The following is a 27,902-nucleotide window of genomic DNA, read 5'->3' on the forward strand; positions in this document are numbered from 1 at the left end:
TTCTCATCATGGCTCTGGCAGTATTTGAGTAGCTGGAACCATTGCGTTGAACAGCAGCAGTTTCACTAGGCAGTTAGCAGTCTGCAAAGGACATGTGTATCTTCTGGAGTCCAGGGCATCACTTCTAACACAGGTCTTGAGCTCTGGACTGATTATACGTTCAGTTGTTGAGAACAAAGATTTGCCTTAATGCAAGTATAGTGAGCTATTGGATTTTGTTTCTGTAAATGACTTTTCCTAGGGTGAGGTTTGTTCCTCTGTTTCACAGTGCTTATGCAAAATTTACTGGTTGCACTGTATCCTTGCAAATAATATCTCTTTCCTATATTTCTGTGGAAAGGACTGTCCTGACAAAGCTGTGTATGAATAACAAAGAGACTAGAGAAACACTGTTCATTTTAAAGGTCATATAGGATTACACACTGCCTTTTTTCTAGAAGAAGGAATTGTCCAACAGAAGTAGACATCCAAAGAAATGCAGTGAAAAGTGGCTGGAAGATTGCTGTGCTAGAAGGTACAGCAAATATTGTTAGGTGTTGCCCATAAACATTACAGTTGCTGGAAGTCTTGATGGGACCATTTGTTGCATGTCCCGTAAAGGCTTCTGTATGAAAGAACATAGAAGAGAATATTGATTTTTGCCATAACCTCTTCTGTACTTAATTTCTGCTTGCTTTCTCATGCAAATGTTCAACTTAAACTTACTTCAGCAAACAGTACATAATCAAGTGGCTGTACTAAGCTGAATCAAATACATATTTCTATCCTTTTTAAAGAACTAGTGAAGACTCTGTGCATGTAATTTAGACTGTTGAATTAGAGAGAATCTCTTCTAAACCGCTCTTGTCTGTCTCAGGGAGCATTCTGCCGGAAAAATGAATTTAGTACAAAATAGAAAGTGGAAAACCTTGATGTCCTTTACTTGTTTTGTCTGTTTTGTACTCACTTTTGGAAACATACTGTCTAATATTTTGCTCAACTGCAAAACATTTTGTTTGGGTTGAAGCTTCAGAGAAATTGATTTCTGCATTTTAAATAATTTTTAAGGCAATTAAAATATAGCCTTGGTCCGACCCTTACCGCTCTGCCAAAGTTAGAATTAGAAGCATGTTTCTTGTCTGCCTGATCTTTAAAACAAGCTTGATCAAGTTCTTTCTCCTCTGAGCTTTGCTCTTGTCAGTTGAGCCTCACGTCTAGATGCCCCTCAACTCTGTAGAGATTTGGATTTGGATCAAAGTCTTCTGTCAAGTGCTGGAGAAGTTTTAACAGGGGATCATTCTTGGTATTTTCTGTATTATTTGCCTGACATTCACTAGGTAAAATACTTGCTGAACCTCTGTCTGCAATATGGTATTTTCTTTCCAGCCTCCCCAGCTACATCTATTGCTGTTGTGAGATATCTCTGTCAGTCAAGTGTTCCTCAGAGGAGCTGCCTGGCATGAGAGGAATGAAATTTCATCTGCTGGGAGGTAATGGGGAAGAGGAGATGTACAAGAAGAGAATTTCCTGCAAGCCAGTACCAGTAGCATCGACAGGCAGCTGAAAGTTTCCCAAGCAGAGAGAGCTTTAACATTAAGGAGGTGATTACTGAGCAGCCTCTTCTCCTCGGTCCCCAGCTGATAAATGTGTAGCCCATTTCTATCCATCATTATCTCTGCAGTGAGGTATCTCCGCACTCAGATACACTTAGTGAAATGATTTTTTGGGGGATTTTTCTCTCTTTAAACTACAATTAATCGTACTACTTTATGATGTGTTTGAACTAGACGTTTCTTTCAGGCAAAACCACCTGCATTTTTCTCTCTACCTGGTCCCATTCATTACATATCTTTATAATTTCAAGGCTACTGGGAAAGAAGAGCCAGGGACTTTCTGCAAATAAAAGCCAAGATTGTCATTTACAAGGTAATAAAGGCTGAGTCTGTTAACATGGCTTTGCTTGATTTTCTTTGCACTGGAGTGCAGTTTTCACAGCTCAAACCCCTTTCTGAGCAAACACTTTAAAATGCTCTGGCATTTTACTAAGGGAGTCCCAACAACTCCCATCTCTGAAGGATTATGGACTAGTTTTCTATAGCCAGCGAACCCCAGGGAGCCCAGTTAATTTTACTCCTGTTCTGGTGTCACTGGTAAACCTCCATCCCATTCATGACAAAAATGGAAGCAAATTAACCGGATCATGACATCCAACAGGTTATAATGCCTCTGACAACCAAACTGTGATAAGAAACAGGGCTCAAAAGGAAAAGTTGCTTTCAAAACTCTGGCTAATACCAAAAACATCCTTTGCGTGTGCAGTGGTATTTGTGAAGAGTTCAGAATGGCAGCAGTCACCTGCATGAGCATCGTATAGTAACAGGGCTGCTCGTGCGAGGTGTCAGGAGGCAGGAGTTCATAATCTCTCACGTGCAGAGGCCCTGTCAGCCGCCTGCCCTGACTCCCTTGGTTTCATGTGCGTTTTTCCCCCTGCTTGGTCCTTCTAGCAGTTTACAAAGGCTTTTAAGTGCTTTCCGTTAGCAGAACTGAGTTTCTGGGTGATGGGCTGTCCCTGTTCTGTTGTTTGAAGCATTCGTTTATGTCTGTGCATGGATGCCTCTACTCCAGGGAGCTTAATCGGGCAAAATGAAAAGTTTGCTTGCTGCACCAGAGCAGGAAAGCCTCCATGGTCGTCTTGAAATGTTCTGAAACTGAAAAATTTTGTTATCGGGACCTGCTTTTAAGAATAGAAAGTATTAAAAGCAGCATGTGCCAGAGATTTTCAAAATGTCACGTTAGCGTAATTGATTTCAGCAACTTGCAGAGTGATACCCAATCTTTTATTAAGCTTAGGCTTAGAGGGGAGTCCTCAGCTGGGACAGCTGGTCTCATGCTGTTGGCATTTGCTGCAGAAACGTAGCAGGGTTGGGGCTGAGGCTTTGAAGACTGTATTACTCTAGTAGCATTATCTAAAATACAAGTTATTGTGCCCCAGCCAAGAGTAAGGAGGCATCTCGAAAGTGCTGGCTTGTGGTTTTTCCTCTGAGCACATTGGTGGGACTGGTAAATGTTACACAGAGTTTTCTCAGAGATGCAGGTTTCACTGAGAACTGGAATGGGAAAAAACAACATCTGGTCCAGAAAAAGGCCAAATGTCCTCGGTTGTATAAACCCAGAGATAGGAAAGTTACAGCATATGCAGCTTTTCTAAAAAGGTATCATATCAATCTATGAAATAATAACTGTTCATTTCAAGATTAATTCCAGATGTTCTTTCTCTTATTCTCCTTTGCAGTCTAACTTAAACCAAACTAATTAAAAGGCATAGTTTAATTACTACTTCAAAGATCTATTCCACGCGTAGCCATTTTTCTTTCACAACAAAGACATCATACATTAATTTAGTTGTGGTAGTTTACATTTCTCAAAGTATCTTTGAAACGTTTAACTATTCAAGTTTCTGGAATTATTTATGTACTGCTGTGGCTATTTTTGTATGCATAGCACATTGCTGTGCCAGAAATGTTCACTTACTGATGGATGGTGAATTCATGAGAACTGGGCTTATGTGTCATGAAGGTCTTTAAGCAGGTGCATGAAGATTGGGAGATGGGAAAAATGAGGTGCAGAAATTAACTGACTTGGTAACTGTCACCCAAGGCTATCCACTCCTCCATTCTGCCTTTAAATCTCACATCCTGCAGTGGTGCCAAAAAGATTCAAAAGGCTATATTATTTTAGAGAAGAATCTATCTATTTGGGGTATTTCTAGAATGGCCAGTGAGCAAAGGAATAGGATCCACTCATTCTCTCCTGCTTTGACCCTTGCTTCCCCATAATAGCTCACTGGTCATCTTGCTCCTCACTGTCCCTTCATGATGGAAATCAGTCATCGTGGCTTTAAGTGATATCTGGAAAAAAATACTGTTTTCCCATAATTTGTGAGACTGGAAAAAGGAAGGAAAAAAGTGGTTGAAAATTAAATCCCCCTGAAGTAACATTAGAAGACAAACAGCAGGATTTGTGCAGTCCATTTCAATGGCTAATTAGTTCTGTTACAAAGTTAATGACATTAGCTATTGTTCTGCTAGTCCAGATAAGTGCCTTCTGGCTGTGATTCTCTGTTGGTGTCTTCAGGCTGATCTGTCATTTCTAGGCTCTTATGTAGTAAAACTGAATTGTAGTAAGGGAAATGGTATCACTGTGTTAGAGATGCTTCTGAGTTTTCTGCTAGGGAAACAGCTTTGGTACTGCCATATTTCTAGGGGATGTGAACCTGTCAGAGAGGAGAGTGGGAAAGGAATAGCGGTGGCACAGGAGAAGTGAAGCTGTCCTTGTCAGCTGAGATGTGTTTGCTGGGAGGGTGTTAGAATACACTTAATTTTGGAAGAGCAAGTCGGCTTTATTTACTCTCTAATTGTGCCACGTGGTCCATCACTGTACCTTTTATACCCCCTGGAGGGGGAAAGGAACCGAGGCAGTAGTTCCCGCCGGGGCTGCAGAACTTCCTGAACTCACAGGTAGTTATTAGCTCGCTGCTCGACACCAGGAGCGAGAGGCAGAGCTGAGCTTCCCTGATTTAGAGGTGGTTGCATGGGGACGCAAAAGCTATGGTGAATGAATGGCTCTGGGCGCACTGCTAAGCTGGCTGTAGCAAAATGTGTAGTGTCTGAGTGTTGTCTCGTTTTCCTTGATTCTTAAGCAGGACTGGCAGCGTGATTTGAGTTTTGCGGCGTCTCAGCCAGTCTGCTGCGGTTAGCAGTTAACACCTATGGCTTGTTGCAAACATTTCTGTTCTGTTCAGTGTAAACTTACTGTAGCTGAATGAGAGAGAGAAAAGTTTGTAGAATGGGAGCACTGAAGAGTTCACAGTAATGGAGATAACATGTAAAATAGCTAATCTAAATACTGAATTGGGGTTTCACCTCTGTTTTGCTAACAGCCAAGGACGCTAGTCAGTCCCTAGCCCAAAGACTGGAACATGGTTACCAGTGCAGAGCTGCTGTTTGTTAACAGGGTTTTGGAGTATTCGGAAAGGACTGCTGTGCTGCTTTGCTTTTTAAGATCTGAAAATGTTTTTCAGTCCTGTTAGCGCATGCTATCCCTTAACTCTGAGAAATTGTTTCTGGGAAGAAAAAAAAAAAAGATGAAAAGGAATGTGTTTACATATGTGGGCTAAATGAAATGTCAAAATGTAGTGCTAAAACCTTACAACAAAACCTGGCGATTTATATAAGGAACACTTAGACCTTCTGTTAAATTCACTGGGTGTTTGGAAAAGTTTTCTATAAAAGTTAGCAGTGATACTCTGAATACTTTATATTGGGTTTTAGAGTATTTTTCAGTGTGTGGGGGGGTTGTTTTTGGTTTTGTTTTTTTTCCTTCCTGGGTGTTTTGCTAAAATTTTGAATGGTGCGTTGTCTTTGATGTAGCTACCAGGTATAGTAGTCTTATTGCTGACATAAAATTTGGGGATACTTTCTGGTAATTTTTGAAAAAATGGGGTTCTGTCTTCTGGTTTAGCAGAGAGTTAAGCTAAGGTGTAGAAAAAAAGGAAATGTAATACAAAATATTTTCTTAGTATTCTTCTGTCCTTTCATGTTAAAAGTCAGGATTTCAAGGCAGCTAAGGGTCAATTTTAAAACTATTAGTTATAAAACCAGGAAATCCTTATTGTCAGTGCTCAATGGAATAATCCCATGTGTATTTTATTGGATGCTTTGTTAATTTATATAAGTAAATGCATTCTCATGCATTTTTACTTAACTTGATCCCTGTATCCTAAGTAGCTATTTCCTGAACTGGTCAATTCTGCAAATACTGAGCCAAATATCTGTCTAGGACCAAATTTTTTTTTTTTTTAATTCTGACCTGTTTCATGCTTGGACATAAATTCAGTTACCATCTAATGCTTTGTAATGTGACTGCAATGTTACAGCCGGAGAAGTCTCTCAAATCCAGTCTTGAAAATATATTTCTAACCTAATTCTTGACTGACTTTCACATCTGGAAAAGTTAAGGTAGGTGAATCTGTCTTGTTGCAATCCAGCAAAGGCTTCCATGGAGGCAGTGCCAGAGCACAGAGAGATGCCATCTGGGTTGACTTCAACTAAGTTCCCTAATTCCCATACATATGGGGTATCAAGTAACTTCTCTCTTGGCATCTTGAAGCAGACAATTTGAAGCATGTCCCTGTTTAAGCAAGACGTTTTGAAAGCTGAAATAGAAACTGTTATTTCTTAGAAATGTAAACATACTTGAGTACCTGAATGATAAAATTACACTAAAAATGTTAGGCAGTGCCAAAATGTGTTGCTAAAACCTTACATTTCAAAGGTAGAGGATAGCCACAAAGGCAGACAGTTTATATGAGGAACATGAATTGACTTTCTCTTTAATAACTTTAGTTGAAAAAGGTGTGTGTTTGTGTGTGTGTTTTTTTGTTTTGTTTTGTTTTTTAAGATGCCAATGGGATTCCAGACACTTTTTAGTGTGTTTTATGGTATTCCTTTTTATCTGTTGGGTAAGTGCTGAGCTGGCTTTTACTTTTGTACTGTAGCCCCGTAGATAATTGTGCCAACTGTGGTTGTTGCTCAATGAGACCACATTTGTGCTAATAAATGAAATATGTGTGTGTTCTTTGGCTTTGCAGCCCAGTAGCACAGAACGGTCTGTGTCCATACATTCAGTTCTCTTCCAAAGCCTCTTTCTAAAGCCTCCGAAACAGAGTGACCACATCCTGACTACAGAGAAGGATTCCTGGCCTGTGTCCCCTCCTGTACCAGGCTTGGGAACTGTTTGAGAGAGTGCTCGTCAGCCCCGGCTGAAGCCGTGGCAGGGACTGTCCCTGTTAACAGGGCAGGCAAACAAGTTGCAGTGCCTGGGACTGTTCCCTCCCTCTTTAATTTGCTGGAGTAGACCAAGCTGTACAGTTTACAGTCTGATAGGGCAAGCTCTCATTTTATCTTTTTTGGTGAGAAGGAGTGGACCTAAGAGTATGGAGTGCCATTTTGTGCCATGAAGCTGCAGCAGTGGCTTTATATATCATTGATACGCAAAGGGCAGGTCGTCTGGAGAGGGACCAGGTCAGTGGTACATGTTCTGTGCTCTGGCAGGATCATCTTGCCTGGGGCCGCGAGGCTGCTGAGCTCTGCCAACAGGGATGGCTTAGAAAGGTAAAGATGCTACTCGCAGAAAGCCAAAGGTGTCAGTGTTTCCTAGGTGAGGTTCAAGTAGGAATAGGGCAGCTGTATCAGCGTAGTGGAGTTCCTCATTATTCCGAAATATGAAAGTCAGGTCGGAGTGAATAAGTATTGCCTTTCCATATGGAAATACGGAAGCAAGCTTTCTGCAGCAATTTCTGCTTGCAGCTACTGAGGTTTGCCCAGGTGATTGTGTGTTGTTTAAAAAAGTTTGGTTCATTGGTCAAACTGGAAAACAAGAGGGATTTGAGTTTAAGGGGGAAATGACAGGTGTGTTGGGATGCACTCTGAAGCATACTTTGTGATGAAAAACAAAAGCAAAATTAGAAAGTTGTTTCAGGTTTAAAAATGTCTTGCGCAGGCTCAAATTAACCATTTGCAATTCTTAGGCTTAAATGAAACATTTATAGTTTTTATGTTCTTCAGGCTGGTTTATGTAAACTGAACTGTATTCAGTCTGATGATGGTTGCATAATTTAAGAAAAATCAAAATGTCTCATTTTGAAAATGTTGAAGTGAAACATTTGACTTTTATGGCATTTCTTTGACTGAATCAATTTTAAGGAATCACCATTAATTTGTGAATAGTTTTAGTTGACATGGATCTATGTTGGTGGTGACAAAAGTAGCAGACTGAAAAATGTCATGCAGCTCTGGAGGGTATCCGTGAGTGAGTGTAGCATTTTCTTTGTCATTTGGGTCTACAACAGGAGAGACAACCAACTAAACATTGTAATAATATCAGAAATGAACACTGTAATAATATTTCAGTGAATACTCCTCATGCTAATACATAGCAAATCAAGAGTGCTAGCCATTAATAACTGCTGATGGTGTTTTTGAGCCTTTTTTTAGTTGCAGGATCAATTGGTTTGGGTAAGAAAATATGACTGTTTTGTACATACCAAATAAATGATATCCAAATAAAAAGTAGGCTAAGCTTTGAGTGATCACTTACTATTCTTACTTTGTTGGCTTGTTCACGTGTGTAGAAATGTTAGGTTTTTTGAACTGTTTTGTTGCTGCCTCGTGGATCATCAGTGGTCCAAAAACACTGCTGTGGAAGTATGTGTTTGAACTGCAGGGGATCAACTTGAATAGTTAAAACTAGTAAAATAACATCAAATATGAGCTATACTGGATGTCACTGCTGAGTTTAACCTCTTGCCACATTTTTCCCGCTCTGCTAACACACAGATGCCATCAGTGTTTGTTTTCTTCTGTCTGGGAGTGAATGAACCAAGTACTAGAATTATAAAGAGAAGTCAAACGTAATGTCTTTTAAGGTGCTATTGAGAATAATCTGTGTGTATAGAAAACAATGAGATAAGTAGCCATAAAATGGAAGTCCAGTGCTCTGGTAATATTGCCCAAGTGCAAAGAACTCTGCAAAATTACTCTTTCTAGTAATAACAGTGGAGAAGGGAAGACCTGACTTTGACTTCCAGAAGTCAAGGGAAATAATGAGGAAAGGAAGAACAAATTTGCTCAGTGTTTTAAACAGACAATGTGATGTAGAAGCTAGTGAGAGTCAGTTAATACAGAATACTATTTTAATTTCTGTTTCTTTACAGAGCCTCTGTAGACTCTACAGAGGGGTGTCCCCCATGCATTTAGGACAGTTTGGGGAGATAGAGCTCATATACTCAATGGTAACCTAAGCAGTTTTGGCACAACTTAGAGGACCTGTTTGGGTCACTAAATATTCCTGGAGTCTGTTCTATCCTCAGCCCGTCCCTATATATAGAAGTGGGTCCTATTCCATTATGTGCACTGAAGTGATTCATTGTGTGGTTCACCTACGACCTGCTAGGTATCAGCTCAACCTTTTAACTTAGAGTCATAACCTTAAGTCTTGTATTTTGTAATGTTCATGTCACAAATAAAACTGACAAAATCTGCCACCTATACAGCAAAGAAAATGCTGGCCCTCAGCTGAAAAATCTCTCCATGATTTAACTTTCTGGCTAGGAGAAAGTGGCTAATTAATTTGCAAGGTCAGAGAAGGTCTGAAAGGCACAACTGCCTGTTCTCTGGTTCTGAATGCTCTGAAGATGTGGAGCTTCCTGGGGGATTAGGTGAGCAGCACTTTGAGCTGTCTTCGACCCAGAGCCCGGCAAAGCAGGATGGAGGAGGCGGGAGAGCGTGTGCCAACAGCTGAGAGCAAGAGCAGGCCATAAAAATGGTGTGAAAGGTTTGGGACACTTTTGATCTCACACGGGAGTTGCAGCTGAGCTCGCATCTTGAAGAGTACCCAGTGAAGAGTGTTTGGGGCTACAGGAGGGGAGCTTAGGGGAAGAGGTGCAGAGGGATGCAGAAATTTGGCCAAGCAGGCAGGCAAAGGTGGGTGACGTGGAATAGCTTTGGTTCAACAGCCACGCTTTTCAGACAGTTGCAAACCAAACTGCTGAGATTCAGTAGCTGCTAACTTGGAGATTTCTTTGTGAGGCTGAAAGTATGAGCTGGAGCAGGGTCGCAGCCCGCAGGGAGGTTGCATCCTGTTTTAGGACCACCCAGCAGGCTGGGTAACAGCAGTGGCACCTCGCCGCTGCTGTGCTGCCGGCCTGTGCTTGCCTTTCCCTTCCCATCCCTCTGCCTCCCTGAGGAGGCAGGAGCAGCTGATCCCAGCTGCTTCTGTACCATTTGCAAGCACAGAGGGAAGCAAGTGGTTATTTTTGCTGTATTTACTGAAGGGAAATGATAGTGAGTCAGATAGGAGTTCCTGTGAAGTACGTGTTGAATCTTGGAGTCGTAGAGAAGCAAAAAATGGAGGCTCTCGACCCCACCCCCCACCCCATGCTTATTCTGATTCTCATGTATAGGGGAATATAAATAGGCAAAATGTCAGTGCTGGGCATATTGGTTTTATGGCAATAGCAACAGTACATACAGGATTCTCTAAAAGTATCTTGGTGGGGGGTTGCTTTGGTGTGGAGGGAGTCCTTACTCAGTTGTTGCAAATTTGAAGTAAACAGTGTGGGAATGCTGGATGTGTGGAGAAGCAGGCAGTCCTCTCCAGGGCAGGCAGGGAAGGCTGAAGTTTTTTGCAGAGAGTTGAGCAGGAATTACAAGTGGAAGAGAGGTCTCCTGGTTTCTCTCCAGGGGAATCCCAGACTCTTCCGTTTTGCTCTGCAGCTGTGTGTCCCTGGTCAGACCCCAACAAACTTGCACCTTGGCTAAAGGATGGACCAGTGTGGAGGGAAGCACACGCTTACAGCCCTCAGGAGAGCGTTATGCTAATACGATACCTCTCTTCTTTGCTGTACCTTGGCTCCTGTTTCTRTTGGGGAGCAGAGCAAAACACTTGTTCTTTTTAGGACTTTGATAGATATCTGTATCATGCAGAATTCAGTGTCTGAGAAAAGAGGAGTTGCATAACATTTCTGAAATAAAATGTTTACACAGGGTGCACCAGTTTACTTAAAATCCCTGAATGAGCTTTGATTATGTTCAGTGATTCTTTTAAAGAGAGGACTGCAAATGTTCACTAGAGTTTTAGATGTAGTTAATATTGTGCATTTAAATGTATAATATAAATGTGTGTGCATAAGCTGACGAGTGGCTTTTCTTCAAGAAGAGCAACTCTCCTCCATCCCTGTGGCACAGCATACAGGTACACAAGCTCATCAGAGCCCAGGAAGCAGAGTCCCCTCTGAAATGCCTCTTGCACCCTGTAGCAGCTGTCTGCAGTTGGCACAGCTTGCAGGTCTTCTAGCACTCTTCTGCCCATGGGGGCGAGTGGACCTGCTATCTGAATCACTCAGACTGCCCAAATCCTTGGGATACGATCCTCAGCAGACCCTTCTGGTCCTTCGCCTCCTCCAGCATTGTTTGCTTTTCCCTGGCACCTTTATTTTGATAATTGATTGATATTGATAATCCCCTTTCACCGTTCTTAAGTTCTCATCAGATCTTGAAGCGTGGCTTTAGGGCAGCCAGCAGTGGGTGCCTCTGCTGGAAATCACTTGGGTAACTTCAAAGAGCTAATGAGCCCTCCAGTGACCTGTACTGCCAATATCTGGATACAGCTAGTTCATTGCTGCCCTYCTGTCTATACTTTTAATATATTCCACAAAATATGTATCCTTCCAGAGTTTCAACCCTTTCTTCCCCCACTGAATGCTGCAGTGCCTACACATACTTACCTGCAGCGTACCAGCTTAAGGAATATTGCAAGAATAAGATTCTTCTTGTAGCCTTTTAGCTTTAGTCCCATTCCTGACTGAAGCAGGTATAATGACCCCTAATCACCAACATATAAGCAGTTTGTTTTTCTTCATTCCAATGCATGAAACTTATGGAACATTAATAGAAATTTTTGGAGTCTGATTCAAGAACTTTTGGATGCTGTTTGGTTAACCTCATTGGRAAACAGATCAGCCCTGACAACGTGGAGACATCTACATGAAGATGTCGCTTTTAGTTTTTGCCTTCCTTTCATGCAAGTGAATTTTCCTACAGATACATATAAAGAAGAAAAATATTAATAAAGACCATATGATTAAATTCTCATTTGCATCATATTGGCTCCCAAATCTAAATTTTTCTTTCATTCTTAGGTCAACAGTTCTTAAATTATTTGGTTGCAGACTTTAAGGCATTGACATAATTTACTGGGAATTTTTAATTTACAAGGCTGCTTTGTATTGAGATATTCTTTTCTAGAAGATACTTGTCTCTCATCATTTGAAAACAGAATTGCACTGCAAATTAAATTGTTTTCAAATGCTGATTTACTAAGTACTAGATTGAATTCATAGAAAAGTCACCTTGTTTTTCTCATCCATCACATTAATATTATCAGCAAAACAAGAGGGACCAACCACTAAAGTTCCTAAGTGAATGAACATGGAAAGTTCAAGCCACATTGAGTAATGTAGTCATAGAAATGCATCTTATACAGCTGTAGTTTTTTGTTGTTCCTGAAGTGTTTTGCTCTTATGTGTAACCTTGACTGAAATGTGGTTGCTAAATGTGAAGGGAATAATTAATCCACCACTTCTAGATACTTCACTGTCTAGTAAATGTTAATATCTAAGGGAAGCCAGACACAAAACAGGCAGTTTTAGGAGTTCACTAAAATAAACATTAAAAAAAGAAGTGAAAACTCTAATCTTACGGAGAAACTCTAATCTTATGGAGACTTAAGTATGTGCAGGACTCTGTGCCTTACGACCGGTTCCATTGGGGTTAGTGAAGTTATGTTGTACTGAGAGATGGCAATCTGATGTTTCATACAATCTTTGTTCACAGATTATTTCTAGCTATAGTTTGTACTTATTGCATAATTATTACAGTGTTACTCTACTGCAGCTTGGAGGGAGTTTCAAAGTCTTTGAATTTTATAGTTGCTGCATATGYCCTGTTAATTAGCGAGTACTTTTTTCTAGTTAGAAGTTTTTTAAAAAGTGTTAATTTCCCTACTTCATATTTTCCTGATAGGAAAGGGTAAGGTTATTTTTCCCTGTAGCTTCTATTCTTTTTCATTTTTAACTATCCTGGCTGTCTTGTATTAATGGGAGCAGTACATATACAGTGTGGTAGGACGGCAACAAAAAGTGCTAGAGTTAAGAAGGAAGGAGCAGGGTTTTCCCATCAAGAAAATTTGAAAAACTTTGGACTTGTTTTGCTTGGGTTCACCCCTGGGGAAAAAATATATTAGAAGCTTCAGACAGAAGGAAAATCTTAGTTGTAAACCATACGCAGGCTGCTCTAGATATAGCTGTTTCCCATGATGTTGTTCTCTGTACGCCTCCTGATGCCAGGGGCTCAGGACGTGTATCGTTCYGTCCTTCCAGCCTGCACGATGATGTGTGCCAGACATACTTAGCAGCAGTATCTGATTCAGTGCATCAGTCATCACAGATCCAATTTTAGCTTCATTCTGTGTAAGTGGTGTGACTCCACTGTTTCATACTTCATATTTTTGACAGCAGGAATGTTGAAGTTAAAGCTTGCAAATTTTCTTCTTGCAGGATGTAAGTTTTCTTTCTCTATGTTTATTTTTGTTGAGTCTTCATGGGGTCATCTTTGCTGGTTTTGGAGCTTGTTAACATAAGTGAATAAATAGCTGTAATAGTTCCTTGTGTGAACACTGTTGTTTGACACTCAGAAAGCAATTGTGTGATTTGGCTTAGTCTGTGCAGAAATGTTCAAAAAGGAGCTGGTTTTGATACCCATTCTGTTTTAAATTCACATTCTTTCTTTCTTCCTTGCTTTACAACAGCTTTTCTGTGTAGTGTGTGAGCCCTTCCTCTTATACTATCAGCATTCAGAACAAGTTTTGTTCTGCCTTATTTCAGCAGACAGAGTTAGAAAAGGGGAAAGAGTTCATATATTGTACTGAATAAGCTGTTGCTTTTCTGAATTTTGTGGATTAATAGGAAGTTCTTACAGTAACTCGGAGTGATGATACTGTGCTGCTCAAGACAACATATATTGCTAGCAACCAGTCTGCTGCATTTTGGAATAGAGCAAGCTAGGAATTTGCTTACCAAACATACCAGTTCACCAGTATTGCAAGTGATCCTAGGAAAGGGTAGGTTTGTATAAATGTTGCTGCTTTCCTGCCTGGAAGGCAAGAGACAGACCTCTGATTCTGGAGCTGCATGTGAAACTTGGATAATTCAACCCAAATCCCATGTTGCGCCTGCTTGCTGAGTGCGGGCAAGAGCCCGGGCAAGAGCCCGGGCAGGCTGCTGGGTTATCTGGATCGCTGTCGGCCATGGGACGAGGAGAGGCAGCCATGGCCGTGGAGGCTGGCCTCGCTAGGCCTGTCAGGGATGAGATGTGTGGTCCTCCCAGCCCCGGCTGTTGGAACGCCGAGGGGGACCTGGTGTCATCTGCCTGGCACCAGCTCCTGCAGCCCTGTGCTTTCAGGGTGTGTGGTATGGGCCCTGTGGCTCGAGGCCTTAGTGGCATTTTGGTACAGGGCTACCAGACTGGAAGGGCTGGGCAGAAGCCTGTGCTGGCATCTCTCCCTGTGGAGATGGGGAAGGTTACTGTTTATGGGTAGAAACACAAAAAGGCAGCATGCTATTTGGGGAGTTAGCCACTGAAAAATGCTGAGCGGGTGCAYGTCTCACCCTCCACCTCTCTCAAAGATACAGGCACCTTGCCTTGGATTGCCCCTGTYGGAAATGGGGATTCAGACCCTAGAACCAAACTTGCTGTCTTTCACAAAACATGAGTGAAGGAGGAAAGAGTGCCGTCCTTCTTTGTCCAGAAGCGTGGTGGCTAGAGCACTTTCCTTGGGCATTCCCAAGTCCTTTATTAGATCTGACTCAAAGGTTGTTGGATAATACTTTTCATAAAACTGTGATTTCTTTTGTCTTAATTTTTATTAGCTGCGTCACTCCTCAGCCTTTCCTTTATTTAGTCTACAGTTGGACTTTCTTCTCTGTTCTTTTTAGCACCAGGTTAATCTGTTATTAGTGATGATTTCATATGTTTATTCATGTCCCATTATACAGTGGTTGGGTTTCAATGCTTGATGACTCCTTGAATAACTCACTGCTTTTCCAAAACTACAGTCTGTTTGTTTATACTCAAACTAAAGACATATCTTAGGAAAAAATCCATATAGTGAAGGTTATGAGAACAACCGTGATGTAGAAATTCCTGACAGCATGGGATTTATTATTCTAGCATCCCTAGCATTTTTCATACCTCATGTCTGGAGCCCTAGCATTTTGCCTGTGAATAATAAAGAGTGGTAAAAATGAAAGAGCTCTTGTGCAAAGAGAAAGGAGGTGGAGATAGGAAGTGAAGATATAAATCCGTGCCGTTGTATTATGTCTGACAACCTTCAGACATAGGCTTCACTCTCCTCTCCTGAGAATTTACAGACATTTTCACCTTGCTTCCTGAAAGTGCCCTCTGTATCCCAAGGTGTTAAAGGTTGCTGTGTGCAGTTAGCACCTTGAGGTCTCCTWGCATTGCACTGTATGCTGCTTGCATTTTTCTATGAGCAACACCTGTAGGAAGCAGAGGTGAAAAAGACCTTTGAAAATGGAAAATTCTATAGAATGCCTTTAAGTGAGGTGAGTCATACCTGTTCTTTAAGGGACTTTGGAKGAAAAAAATATACCCCAAATGGAACAAAAAACCTCCAATCGAGCAAAATTCTTCAATCTGAACACCACATCTGCTCAAAATTTAAGTGCTTTTTGTAGTGAAACTATCAGTGTTGCTGTTTAAAGGTTAGAAAGCTCTTTTTTTAGAGAGCTAATAAAATAACGATATATTTCTTTTGCCATCTAATGACAAATTAAGTTGATTTACTAAAAGAATGTAACTTTCCTACATAAAAGCCACGCATCGTTAACCTGTGCTGTAGAAGTTGTTATGCTGCTGTTTCTCCACACACAGTTCAGGCTTACAGATAACAAAAGTCTTTCCTTGTAACCGAGAGTTAAGGGTACTATATGTTGAGTTAGGCAGGTGGCATTTGTATGGATAGTTTCAGGGGACAGTATTTTTCAGTAAAAAATAAATAAATAAATAAATAAATAAATATTGGACTTTGGGTTTTTAAGAAAACAAAACTGTTGGCTGAAAATTTTCAGCCAGTTCTAACTGGAAGTTGATGAAATCTTGTAATCTGCCTCATTTCTGCTGGATATGTAGTGATATGGCTGGATATCACATATGACCTGTGTGACACTGTGTGTGACCTACTTGGCTGAATCAGGTTTTTTAATTAARAAACCTGATATCTGCAAAGTTTTCTCCCACGATAGATAGAAACATCTGAATACTTCTGCTTGCATTTCATGCAGTTTATTAGCTGAGTCCCTTACYAACCAACTTTTTACTTTTTTTTGGACTATCCTGTGTATCCTTTCAGCACTACCTTTGTTTCTGTTGCTSATGATTCAAAAACTATACCTATATTATATCTCCTTTTCAAACATTCATGGAAACCCTCAGGGTTCAGGTATCCCCTTTTCTCTCTTCTCCTGCTTGTGGAGTGTTCTCTGGTCAGCATTTATCGTGGAAGGGTGTGGGGAGGAAGTCTTTTGTCTTGGCTTCTCCTGAACTCRTGGGCTCCAGGTTAGGATTTCCTTTGCTGGAGAACAGAGTGCCTCTGACTTATCAGCTAAGCAGAAATCATTTGCAGCACTTCACTAATTTAAGGTAAAAGGAAAGTGAGTTTATTTTGCTTCGGAATGAAAAGCTTGATAAAGCAATCATTTGTGGAGACATAACAGCAGAAATAGAACCATGCTTTATAGCTGCCTATAYGCTAGTGTAGCTCCAAGAGGTTCTCTCTCTGCTTCGTCTAACTCAAAAGCTGTCAGGAGACTTAAATGGCTGGGATTCAATCCTTAGGTGAGTCCCTTGATCCCTTCCAGCGCAGGCACTACTCAGAACGTCATTGAGGAGAGAGTTTTGCCTGAGGCACCCTCTTGTTCTCTGGCATTAATTTTCACAACTCAGGTCTCTCTTCTGAGGCTTTGCAGTAATTCATAGCCTCACACTTAACTGGGATGTTAGTTCTCCACACTTCCCTGAGGGTTGTTCACCGCTGCAGTCTGGCTGGCTTTAAACATTTTTATCTCCCTTGGGCGCAGAGCAATCACCTGTCTAGACAATAAGCAAAACTCCTTGTTGGATGCGAATACAAAGCCTGACAACTGATGTGATGTTTCCTTTGGCCAGAAACAAATCACTTAGCAGCCTGGGCAAAATCTTCTGTTCAGGTAACTGTGGGGAAGGTTTTTCTTAGTATAAAATGCCTTGAAAAGACATAGATACTGAGAACTGCACTTCATTTAAAAAAAAATAAAAAAAAAGTTGAAAACCACACAAATGTGCAAAACAGAGCAATGAGTGCAGCTCATTAATAGCCCCTAATAGAGGTAACTATTAAGGTAACTGGACAAAACTTGAGGGTGACAGCAGGAATGATACTGCAGCTTGGCATTGTGGAGTTGCYTTGGCAATTATAGCAGTGGTAGACCATTCTCCTACCCTTGGAAAAACAAAAAACAGAAAAAAATCAGAAAAATATCTTCATTTTCTTATACTGCAAAGTATGTTCTGTGTATAAAAGAAGCTAGTTTTCCATGCAGCTTATTTTTCAAGATTAATGCAAAGATGCATGCCTCTCATTGCATTCCTTGACTTGGTGGGAAGGGAACTTTCTTTATCGACTAACTATTTTACTAGTTGACATATCTACAGGGTGCAGTCTGTGTTAGTGCATAGGATGTCACTAACCAATGTTTTGGGTTGGAAATTGCAAAGGAAATCAATATAGTTATGCTTTTATTTTTACATTGTATGGATAGTAAAAGATAGAAACTTACAGGTTTATTGAATTCTTTTGCGTTATTCAGACTTCTCTTACATTCAGTCAATTTTTATGCTGTTTGCCTTGCCAAGAAGGTCGAAAATCTTACTGTTTTTTTTCCAACTAGAACATTTATCATCTTTTTAAATGCAAACACCAGTTTATGCAAAAAGAAATGTACTTACAACTATTATTTGTTAATTTATTATATTCTGAATCTGCAATATGGAATACTAGACATCCTGCTTAGTGTATTAATTCAGCTTTGTACAGTATACTTTAAAAAGCTGTCCAAGGAGGTACAGATTTCCATTTAATAGAATGAACCTGGCTGGAGTACTTTGTATGTTTGTATGCTTCAGTGGTACATGCCTGGTGCTATCTGAAGTCCTTAAATGGTGCTGCAATGCAATGCTAACTGACAGTAATGTGTGTTAACTAATGGAGCTCTTGTGTAATGTACACTTGTGTATGGTAGCTCAGTTCTAAACGTGAGTAGTGTAGCTGCTGTAGTTTTGATGATTAATATGGCATATTCCAATTTTATGAATAATGTATTAACGGTACCAGCATTTCTTTTTCTAGGCAACTTTCAGACTCAAAGCTGCATGTATACCATAAGCCAAGATACCAATCACCTTTCGTCCTAACAGATGTACTGTACACATTGTTAACAGTCAAATGGGGCCACGCTTTGTAGATGCGTAAGCTGCAGTGATACCTTCTGACTGGACTTAGTTAGTTCTTCTAAAGGGCAAACAGTGCATTCATGACACAGGTGTAACAGATCTGCTGGTGTGAACCCAGGGGTTTGAGACCTAGCTGCAAAGTCATTCATACTTCAAGGGAAGAGTGGTCTGGATAACTGTCCTTCAGCACTCGSTGGTGCTGGGAGGTGCAGGTGATGCTGAACGGCACTTTGAGGCAGGAGCCACCCCCTGGACAGCATGTGTGCACAGTCTACAGTAAAGACATCCTATTCTGCAAATGAGATGCCAAAGGACTTCTGCAATATCTATCAAAATAGCAAGCATTCCTCATCCTTCCTAGGACTCGGGAAATCCCGGTACCCACAGAAGCGTTTCTCTGGCTTCTTGGCTAAAAAAATGCCACCAGTTGCTGTCGAACTGACATCTCTCACCTCATTTTCAGGCCTAGATGTATTTACATTCCCATTATTTCCCTGTTAGCACAGACAGCTGGCACTTAAAGCTAGAGTGAAGGGAGAGTGATTAGTCCCACTGAGCACAGCACAAGGTTGCTAGCAACTTTAAAGAGCAAGAGCACTTTCTAAAAAGATTTAGATGCACAGATCCCAAAATTATAGTGGAAGCACTAAGCTTCTCACCCATCAGTCAGACAACATGACATATGCAGCTGAGGAGCCTGCAGTCGTTTGCCTTCTTGGTATTCAGACGACACCTGCTGGTGAAGCATTCTCGCTCTTCGGGGTTCCTGCGGTGATATTTTTCATGCATGAAACAAATGGCATGTACTAAGCTTAATGTACCGTACCATTGAGAATAAGAGCGACATGTGGAGAAAGTGTATCCCTTATCTGAAACTATGAACTGGTGTCATTAGAAAGTTCTGAACCAAACCACAGAGAAGAAACTCCTTCAAAAGGGCATCTCCAACTTTTTTTTTTTTTTTTTAAGCTTGGCTCTGTGTCTAGCATCTTAATCCCTGGGGTTTTGAGTGGGGATAACTTTTGGATACATATTTTAGAGCACTGTTTAGTCCATGCTTGGAGGATAGACCTCAGCCAACTGATGTCACCTTGAAGTTGGTCCTGCTTTGAGCAGGTCAGGTAGGTGGCAGCCAGCAGTCCCTTCCAGCCCATGGCCCAACCAACTCAACTGTCCCATGATTCTGCGTTGCTGCCATTCTATCTACAAGTAGTACAGCCATACACAATCTAATCGGGCTCGAAAATGTTTTGAAGTCAATGTTTCATGTTACCTTTCCAGATACCTTCAGCTTTTTCCAAAACCAAGAGCATCAGAGGGAGAGATGGGAACGAAATCACACGGCTGTCAGAAAGGTTTCTCGGCGCTCTGTCAGCAAGGAACGATGGGTGGAGACGCTTGTGGTTGCAGACAGTAAGATGGTTGAATATCATGGAAGTGACCATGTGGAATCATATATCCTCACTATAATGAATATGGTATGTACAATGTTCTCTTTTAGTTAGACGAACGAAGCTAATTTTAATGGTTATGTTACTAATCACCCTGAAACAACTGTAACAGTGGTTTACTGAAAGAAATAGAGTCTCTTTCCTATATTTTAATTAAAAGTATCCTTTTAAGTGTCTTTATTTTTCCTTTTTATTTTGCATAAATGTTATTTTCCTGCGTGGATTTTAAGTGAGAGTAGCTATTACAATTCTTAGTCATGGGGACTGTATTATATAGCTATAAATTCTAGCGCTAATTTTCATTCCACTGAAATTACTGTTTTTGAATCTCCTGCCTCCCTTGCAGCCTGCTGCTCATTGATGATTTAGGGTTAGCAGTTGCAGCAGCAGATTAGTGCTATGGTTTTAAGCATGTGAGTTCTTTTCCATGTCTGTGAATGAGAGGCACCCCAGAGCCCACTGGAAATTGTAGTAATTTTGAGCTCCGTTCTAGCATTATGAAGGTTGTTCAGTTTGGAGAGATATGCTTTTATTAAAGTTCAACCAAGACAGTTGGTATGTAGGTTTGTACCTAACAGAAATGATTTGATTACTTGTATAATTGGTAYTTGTTTTTTTTTCCAAATGATTATTTTCTTTCTGCCACTTCCACTGCAGACTTGAAAAATTACTGTTTTTTTCCAGACAAGTAATGCAGTATCCTGCCTCTAATAAAGTCCACATTAAAAGAAAAAAAGTTTAACTTTTAACGTGTCCTTGTGTGGCAAGTTACAAAATATATTGACCCAAGAAAAATAATAGTGTTTTATGGTGCTGTCTACAGCTCATGTTTTATGTTATTTTCTATATCATAGTAGGCATTGGCCTTGCAGAGTCTGTTAAGGTTGTCTTCTCCTATGTCCTTCTCCTCTGACTTGTATGTTATATCTATGAAATAAATCACAATGTAAATTCTGGCATGGTATTTGATCTGTCCCTCATGTTTATACAATATATGCCTGGCTGTGTGCTGAGCTGTCTGACTAGCTAGTGAGGCAATGAGCCTGAGTAAACAAACACCAGGCTCATTTGACTACGTAAGGTTTTGTCCACACAGGGACAATATGTGGAATAAAACCTTATCATTATCAGATTCAGGAACAAACAGGTATTACCATTTTCTCTAYGGTGTGTACCTGAAATGTTAAGGTTACCCACAGTGATTCAATTTCCAGTCTAATACCATGAAAAAGATCCATATCTAAGTCAGACCTCAAAAGCAGCATTTCCACTTTGTCTCAATAATGCCTCCTTTAATGGTCTTCTCCAAAACGGTTTTGACACAAACACAATCTATTTATCTATTTGTATTTCTTGTGATGTATGAGGTATTTCATACAGAGAGATTCTGGCTATTTCCTGTTCTGGTTCCCTTTCTTCCTGCCTAGTTTGACATTGCTACGATACTACTGTATTTTGTTTGAGCCAAGCTTTTGCTGAGTTCAGTTCTCGTCCTAATGTTTTGGGGTTTTTTGTGTGAATTAATTGTCTTTCCTTTTCCTCTTAGCATCCTCTTCTATGCTTTGAAAACACAACTGTATCTATCATTTAACTGATAACCTTTTGCCTAATACTGGCTTCCTTTTGCTTCATTGTGGCAGAAGCTGCTTCTTATCAAATTAAAACATGAAGATTTGATATGCTGCTCTTTTGCACCCCGAGTGGACCTCTCCGTTAGTATTGAGTGACGGTAGATGTTGCTTTCTTTTCTGCTAACGTTTGTCAAGAACTTTGAAGTGGCTGAAATGACAATGAGGGATACAGGCCCAAAGCTGATGAGTTCTTCTACAAGAGAAGTGGACATAAAATAATCTTGGGTGTGGAAGTCCATGCTTTTGCTCCTTAAATTAGTAACATCTGCCAAATCCTGTATCTTCACTCATTTGGCAGAGCTGTCCATTGCAGTAGTTTGTAACGGTTGTTGCATTTCCGTAAACTTTCAGTGAAGTGTGTTGAGGATAAAAACAAAGAAAACCCCAAAACTCAAAGGTAAAGAGTGTGCTTAAAGTAAATGTCATATTTTCTTTCTGAAGTTCTGTTCTACTCTAGAGGATTCAGTTAATCTCATACCTCCTGGCTCTGGCACAGGTCACAGGGCTGTTCCATGATCCAAGCATTGGCAATGCAATTCACATTGTGCTGGTCCGGCTCATCCTACTTGAGGAAGAGGAGGTAAGGTTTTTATTTTCCTCAAAATGTCAGTTAAGAAACTTGGGATTTCAATGCATAGAGGCATAATTAGGGTGAGGAGGGTTTGTTTGCTTGAAATAATTTGTTCATTTGATTCTTCTATTAATCTGACTTTAGTGTGTCTGTTTTTAGGATAAATGCTGCCTTGGATAGCACAGTATTTAGCTTATGACTTCAGGTATTTCTGCATAAAATCCCCAAGGAAAATGCAATTAAAATAGAATGATTAGGAGCAGGGAAATGGAATCTCCCCACTGTCAAAAGAATATGGGCTGATGAGGAAGAGTAGATGAGAAACAGAAATTAATGTATGCGTCATCACTCACAGTCTGGTCACCCAGCATTGCCTATATTGTATTTATAAAGTATATTGCTAGAGTGTTTACAGGTCTCTGAAGAAGTAAATCTATTTTTCTGCAGCTGCAACACACATTTTCCTCTGCAGATCTTTTTCAAAACTCCGAAACAAGGAATAAGTAGATGCTAATTGCTCTAAACTAACCATGAATTAGTGATTTGCTATGTCTAGCATTCACAAATGTTGTACAACATGCTTAAATACATGCTGATTGTTATCATTTTACTAGTCAGTTTTTAAAACACTGTGCATGACGTAGCCTGCTCTGACTGAAGAAGCACAAGAAGGGGGTTTTCTTAGTGGCTCACAGTTTAAGACCACAAGCCAAATGGATCCAAAGCTCTTGAAGGCAGTGAACCAAGCTATGGAGGCAGGCTATGCCTTGTGGAATACTTAGTAGAACAGAGCCTAATTTACACAGCTAGCCCTCGATGTAAGGATATGCAGGCAAAAAATGTAGTTCACTTTCTGTCAGGACARTTAGGATCTTCAGTCCACAGTGTCCATCAACAAAACATAGTTGCTGAGTTTCTGCGGCAGCTTTGAAAATGAACAATGGATTCCTGATGAGCTGAGCACAGCAGTGTTGGAAGCAACAGTGGTGGTATCTTTAAAAACCTGATTTTAAGATACTTCTGAAAATGAATAGCTGGTATCTATGTTATTTAGATGCTTTGTAAAAATTTTACTTTACTTAAATAAACTGAGGCAAGATATAATGGATGTCAGAGCCAGAAATAAGAAAATATGCTTCTGGATGAATTTATTTTGCATACTTTATATYGCAGAAGAAACTTCTGTAACTTGAATGTATACTATATAATCATAAGATGGGGAAGAAACATCTATGAAGTGCATTGTTTCTTTTTGCAATTGAGCAATATCTGGAAAGAAGTACACCCTTAAACATGTAAATTATTCCCTAACTATGCGATTGTTTGCACAGCATTAAGAGTGACAAACATGAAGTCACACACCACTTAATCTTTACCTTCTTTACACCAAGAGAAAAACCTGCTTTAAAGAGAAAATAAAATATTTCTGTTGGGAAATTTCAATTCAGTTTTGGGTTTTATGAAGCTCACTTGCCAAAAAAAATGAATTTCTGCCTTTTTTTTTCTTTAGCAACACCAGTTAAAAGATAACAAAATTTTAACTTAATATTCAAGACATTAGATAAATAGATATCATTGTTCCTAGTGACAGCTCTAGCTTTAGGCAAAACTGTAATCAATTGCATTTCAATGACATTACTCGGCTTCACAGCTAGCATCACTGGCGTGTTATTGCAATGCCATGCGGTCTTTACAATAGTATTTTCCTTCATTTCCCATTAGCAAGGCTTGAAGATAGTTCACCATGCTGATAAGACGTTAGCCAGCTTCTGCAAATGGCAAAAGAGTGTCAACCCCAAGAGTGACGTCAACCCTGCACACCACGACGTGGCTGTCCTCCTAACCAGGTACGATAGTAGTTCAGCAGATGAGTGGCAGACTGTTGTTCAGTTGTGTTTCTTTTGCTGATATTTTTTGTTTATAGGCTCATATCATCTTTTAGTTCATCCTGCACTGAATCCTGTAGAGAGACCTGCCTGATGAAGACGTGCTGTTTCTGAAACACAATGTTAATACAAAAATAACCTAACGTGAGTGTGCGTGGCACTCATAGAGGCGGAGTAGGTGAGCTACAATATAAAAGCATGTGGTTAAGGTTAGACCTGCTGTACCTTTTAAAAGGGCTCATTTTCGTTTGTTTTCAAAGTACATATAATGCTTTATGTCTGTATGTGGGTGTTTTATTGGTGATGCATCTTAGTCAGGAAATTGAGATCTGTATATCCCCAGAGATTAGCAATCTCTCAGGGACAAAAGGACCTCAGGTCGTTTTTCCCACTTGATCCTGTCTCATTTAGTGTTCAGTCACTTCTTTATTCTTCATAGAGGGAATATAACAAAGCAAACTAGCATGTAGATGAACATAATAACATAATGACAAACCCTACAATAATAAAGAGGTGCACTTCAGAGTGGAAGTACACTTTGTGAAGGCACTGCAATTTATTTTTAAGCTTTAAATTGTATGATTTTTAGATATGAGTGGTACTTAAAGATATTGCATGATCTTATATTTAAACAGAGGCAAAATATTTTTTTATTAGTGTAAGGAACTGAGGCACAGAAAACTTAAAGTTGTTGACTGAGGTTACACAAGGAGTTTGTGGCAGGGCATGAAACAGAAATTTTACAGGTCCATTAAAAACTGATCCAACCAGCACACAACTGGGAGGAAAGACTGGGTCTGTGGCCTTTAAACAAACAAACGAAAAAAAGAAGCCTTCAGCTAAAAAAGTCTGCCAGGCCAAAAAAAATCCTAAGTGGTACAATAAAGAAGAGGGCCAGCAAATAAGAATGGGAAAAAGAAGTCTCAAAATGATGAGTGATTTATCTCTCCAAATAAACAGGCTTCAAACAATTGATTTGAACGAAGCCGAGGTACGGTCGCGTGAGAGGTGCTGGATAGATTACACAGCCAGTCCATCGTCCCCTGAGTGKCTGCACATGCATTGCACTTGGCAGTGCCAATATACAGGATATAAATCCTTGCTCTCCTTAATAAATCAGCCATTTACCCTAAGAGAAAGCTCTGTCACGGTAGGCTATTCCCCAGCTGAGGAGCCTGGCATTAGGCTATACTCCCCTCAGCCTGTTCCGACTGAACTGGGAGGAGGAAAACCAACCTAACCCTTGCGGGGGATCTGTCTCATTTCCTCCTTGATAGCTTATGGACTTTGGGGTTGGTATTAGGGCTTTTCCTGTCCGGGGCAAAACACACATTGCTCTTTTTCATTTCTTTTAGCAGACTAGAAGGCATGCGGCTACATTTTTTTTGACTAAAGAGCCTAGTTTCAGCCTGAGCTCAGTTGCTTAATCCTGGCAGTGAAGCAGCACAGTTCACTGGTTTCCTCAGGGACACAGCCACTGCTGGGGGAAGGAAGCTGTTGGCGTCAGCAGCTTACAGGGATTTGGGCACCACGGTAGCCCGGGGCTGCTTCTGCAGCAGCACATCAGCCGCCGGTTGCCCGTGGGTCCCATGCCCAAGTGAGACCTGCTCAGACGGAGCAAACAAAGGCAGAGTTTTCTTAAAAGCGTTTTCAGAAGACAAACAACAGGAGGCTCGGGGAAATTCTGCTCAGAAAGTTAATGGCAAATTAAAGAGGCTGAGAAGGATTGTTAGAGGTAAAACTATCCTCCTGATTCCCATAAATCCTTGTGCAGAATTAGAAGAAAGGAAATTCTTCATGTCATTCACCATCAGGCAGGCACTAGCAAACTTCAGATGTGCTATAATCAAAATGCTGTCAGACCTGGAGGTTTTAAAGCTTTTTCTTACGTGAGCTGGGAACAAACATTTATACTGAGGCACTATCACAACATAAATATAGTCCATTAAATGACAGCAGTATAATACTGTAATAGCAGTACCAGTGCATATTGTTACAGATATATTTGTAAAAACGTTAACAAAACTATGCTTTGCCTAAAATGCAAGTTAGAACTGATACATTAGGAGACAGAGACTTACTGTTCAGTGTAAGTGACATTCTACAATTGTTTTTAAGCTCTTTTAATGGCAGGTCTTTGTTGTGATTCTAGAAAGGACATTTGTGCCGGCATGAATCGTCCGTGTGAAACCTTAGGTTTGTCTCATTTATCGGGCATGTGTCAACCTCACAGAAGCTGCAACATTAATGAAGATTCTGGCCTTCCGCTGGCATTCACTATTGCTCATGAACTTGGACACAGGTATAATTGAAAGTGGAGTGACTCAGCTGAGTTTAATTTATTCTTTGTATACCACTATTCAAATCATGTTTTTTTTTTCCCTCAAACCTATGCCATTAGTCCATCTGCACACCYGAGAAAAACAATAGCTTGTAAGTCTTGTTTTAGCCTCCTAATGAAGAGAATTTTTACGTCTCACTTATCCTTGGAGAGGTATTTTTTGTAATAATAACTATTGACTGGTGCATTAGATTGAGATTATTTAGGAACAAATTGAGTATTTGTTACTTTACAAATACTGTCCATATGAGCAGCTACTCTGTAATTCTCACTGCAAAATTGCATTTCTGCCAAACAGCAGCAAAACAAGGATTGAGTTACTGTCTCTTTGTTATTAAAATCAAAACTGTGTCTATTTTTTTTAAGCAGAGGAATAAGAAAGACATTCTTCAGCCTTTGAGCTTTGTTTATACTTACAACTATTTAGTTTACCCCTTTTAACAGGGTCTGTCCGGACAGTACCTCAGGATGAAATAATGCCTTAACCTTTCTCACATATTCATTTTTCCAAATGTATATTGAATTATTATTTGAATACATGATATGATCTCCAATCATTCCTTTACTTTTGCATAAAACGTGCATTTCATTAAATCATTATTAAATGATTTATAGTAAATCATCGTATTTCATTATTGCAGATTAGCTAGAAACCATTTCTAAGTCCAAGCAATCAAACTTTACAGAAGCATCAAGTCTTTTGTCTCTTTTCTAACTAACAAAGTTGCTTTGGGTTTTTCTTAATAATTGGGCAGCTTCTGTATATTAATATTCCCACTGTGGATTCACTTAAGTCAAGTTCCTATGCATTTAGTTTTAGACATGGCTAAATTTTTTTTTGAGTTTGGATTTTTTTGCTAGAAACTTGATTCCTCAATATTTCCAAATTGATGGGGGTGTTTTGGTTGGTTAGTGGGTTTATTAAACACACCTGAAACACTCTGGTTTCAAATCTGTTTCAAAATTGAACTCTTTTTTTCCCAGGTAGCATATTGTCTCATGGGTACTCCAGTTTGGGTGTGATGCCTGCGTTTTTCAGCTGGGCCATGCTCCTTGGCTAGGTGACATGTTCATTGCTATATCTACAGTCACATAACTTTCATTATGCACCCAACCACTAGTCAAAATCAAGACTGGATTTCCTGGTGGGATATAAAATCTGATAAAAAGATTATTCAAATATTGATCCTATCGACCATTAACTGGTCTGTCTTTATTCAGCACCTCAGTTGCCAGAAAGGAAGTAGTGTAATAACACAATGCTGAAATCATTTGCTATCAGATCTAGGTCCTTTGGGATTTAGTCACTTAGTCCCCGCTATGGTGCTGCTGACAGGACAGAGTACTGGTGAATTTGCCTTTGCAGGAATGTTTTAGGGCCTTGCTTTTGCAGATTATCTCCACACACAAAAATTGAGTACTGTAGGGTTAGGAGTTAACCTGAAACCATCCTTCACCCAAGCCAGGCTAGGATAAGTGTGTTACAAAGTTCAAATGCAGACAACAAAAGTATGTAGGACTTGTAGCTGAAACAGAAAATGATGGATTCCAAAAGTAACTCTCCCTCCTACTGTCCCTCCGGACGTTCACCTCCCCTGTCAACAGACCCTGTTCATGGAAAAGGGGCTACGTGTCACTAGGGGGACACACTTTTATAGCTCAGACCCATTGCTGGAGTTTATGCAGACTGAAGCTGTGCTCTGCTTTTGGATCATTAGGATCATGGTAGAATTTTATTTTCCAGAAACAAAGTCTTAGTGGTTTGAACTCACTAGAAGGTCTTTGTGTAATCCTCAATTAAGAAATGAGCTGAAACTTCAGATGTTAACAGTGCACATGTCAACATCTTTGTAGATAT

At 40.2% G+C, this 27,902-nt stretch overlaps 1 protein-coding gene across 1 annotated transcript in view; it reads left to right on the forward strand.

Annotated features, from left to right (window-relative positions):
• ADAMTS12 (ADAM metallopeptidase with thrombospondin type 1 motif 12) overlaps positions 1–27,902 on the forward strand; it is a 162,633-nt gene that overhangs the window by 72,184 nt on the left and 62,547 nt on the right. The window contains exons 4-7 of the mRNA XM_026087174.1: positions 19,446–19,642; positions 21,743–21,826; positions 23,540–23,664; positions 25,856–26,005. Of these exons, the coding sequence (XP_025942959.1) occupies positions 19,446–19,642; positions 21,743–21,826; positions 23,540–23,664; positions 25,856–26,005 (556 nt within the window). The remainder of the gene's footprint in view (positions 1–19,445; positions 19,643–21,742; positions 21,827–23,539; positions 23,665–25,855; positions 26,006–27,902) is intronic.

This window comes from Apteryx rowi, unplaced genomic scaffold (genome assembly GCF_003343035.1).
Source record: "Apteryx rowi isolate R43461 unplaced genomic scaffold, aptRow1 scaffold_71, whole genome shotgun sequence".
NCBI classification, from domain to species: Eukaryota; Metazoa; Chordata; class Aves; order Apterygiformes; family Apterygidae; genus Apteryx; species Apteryx rowi.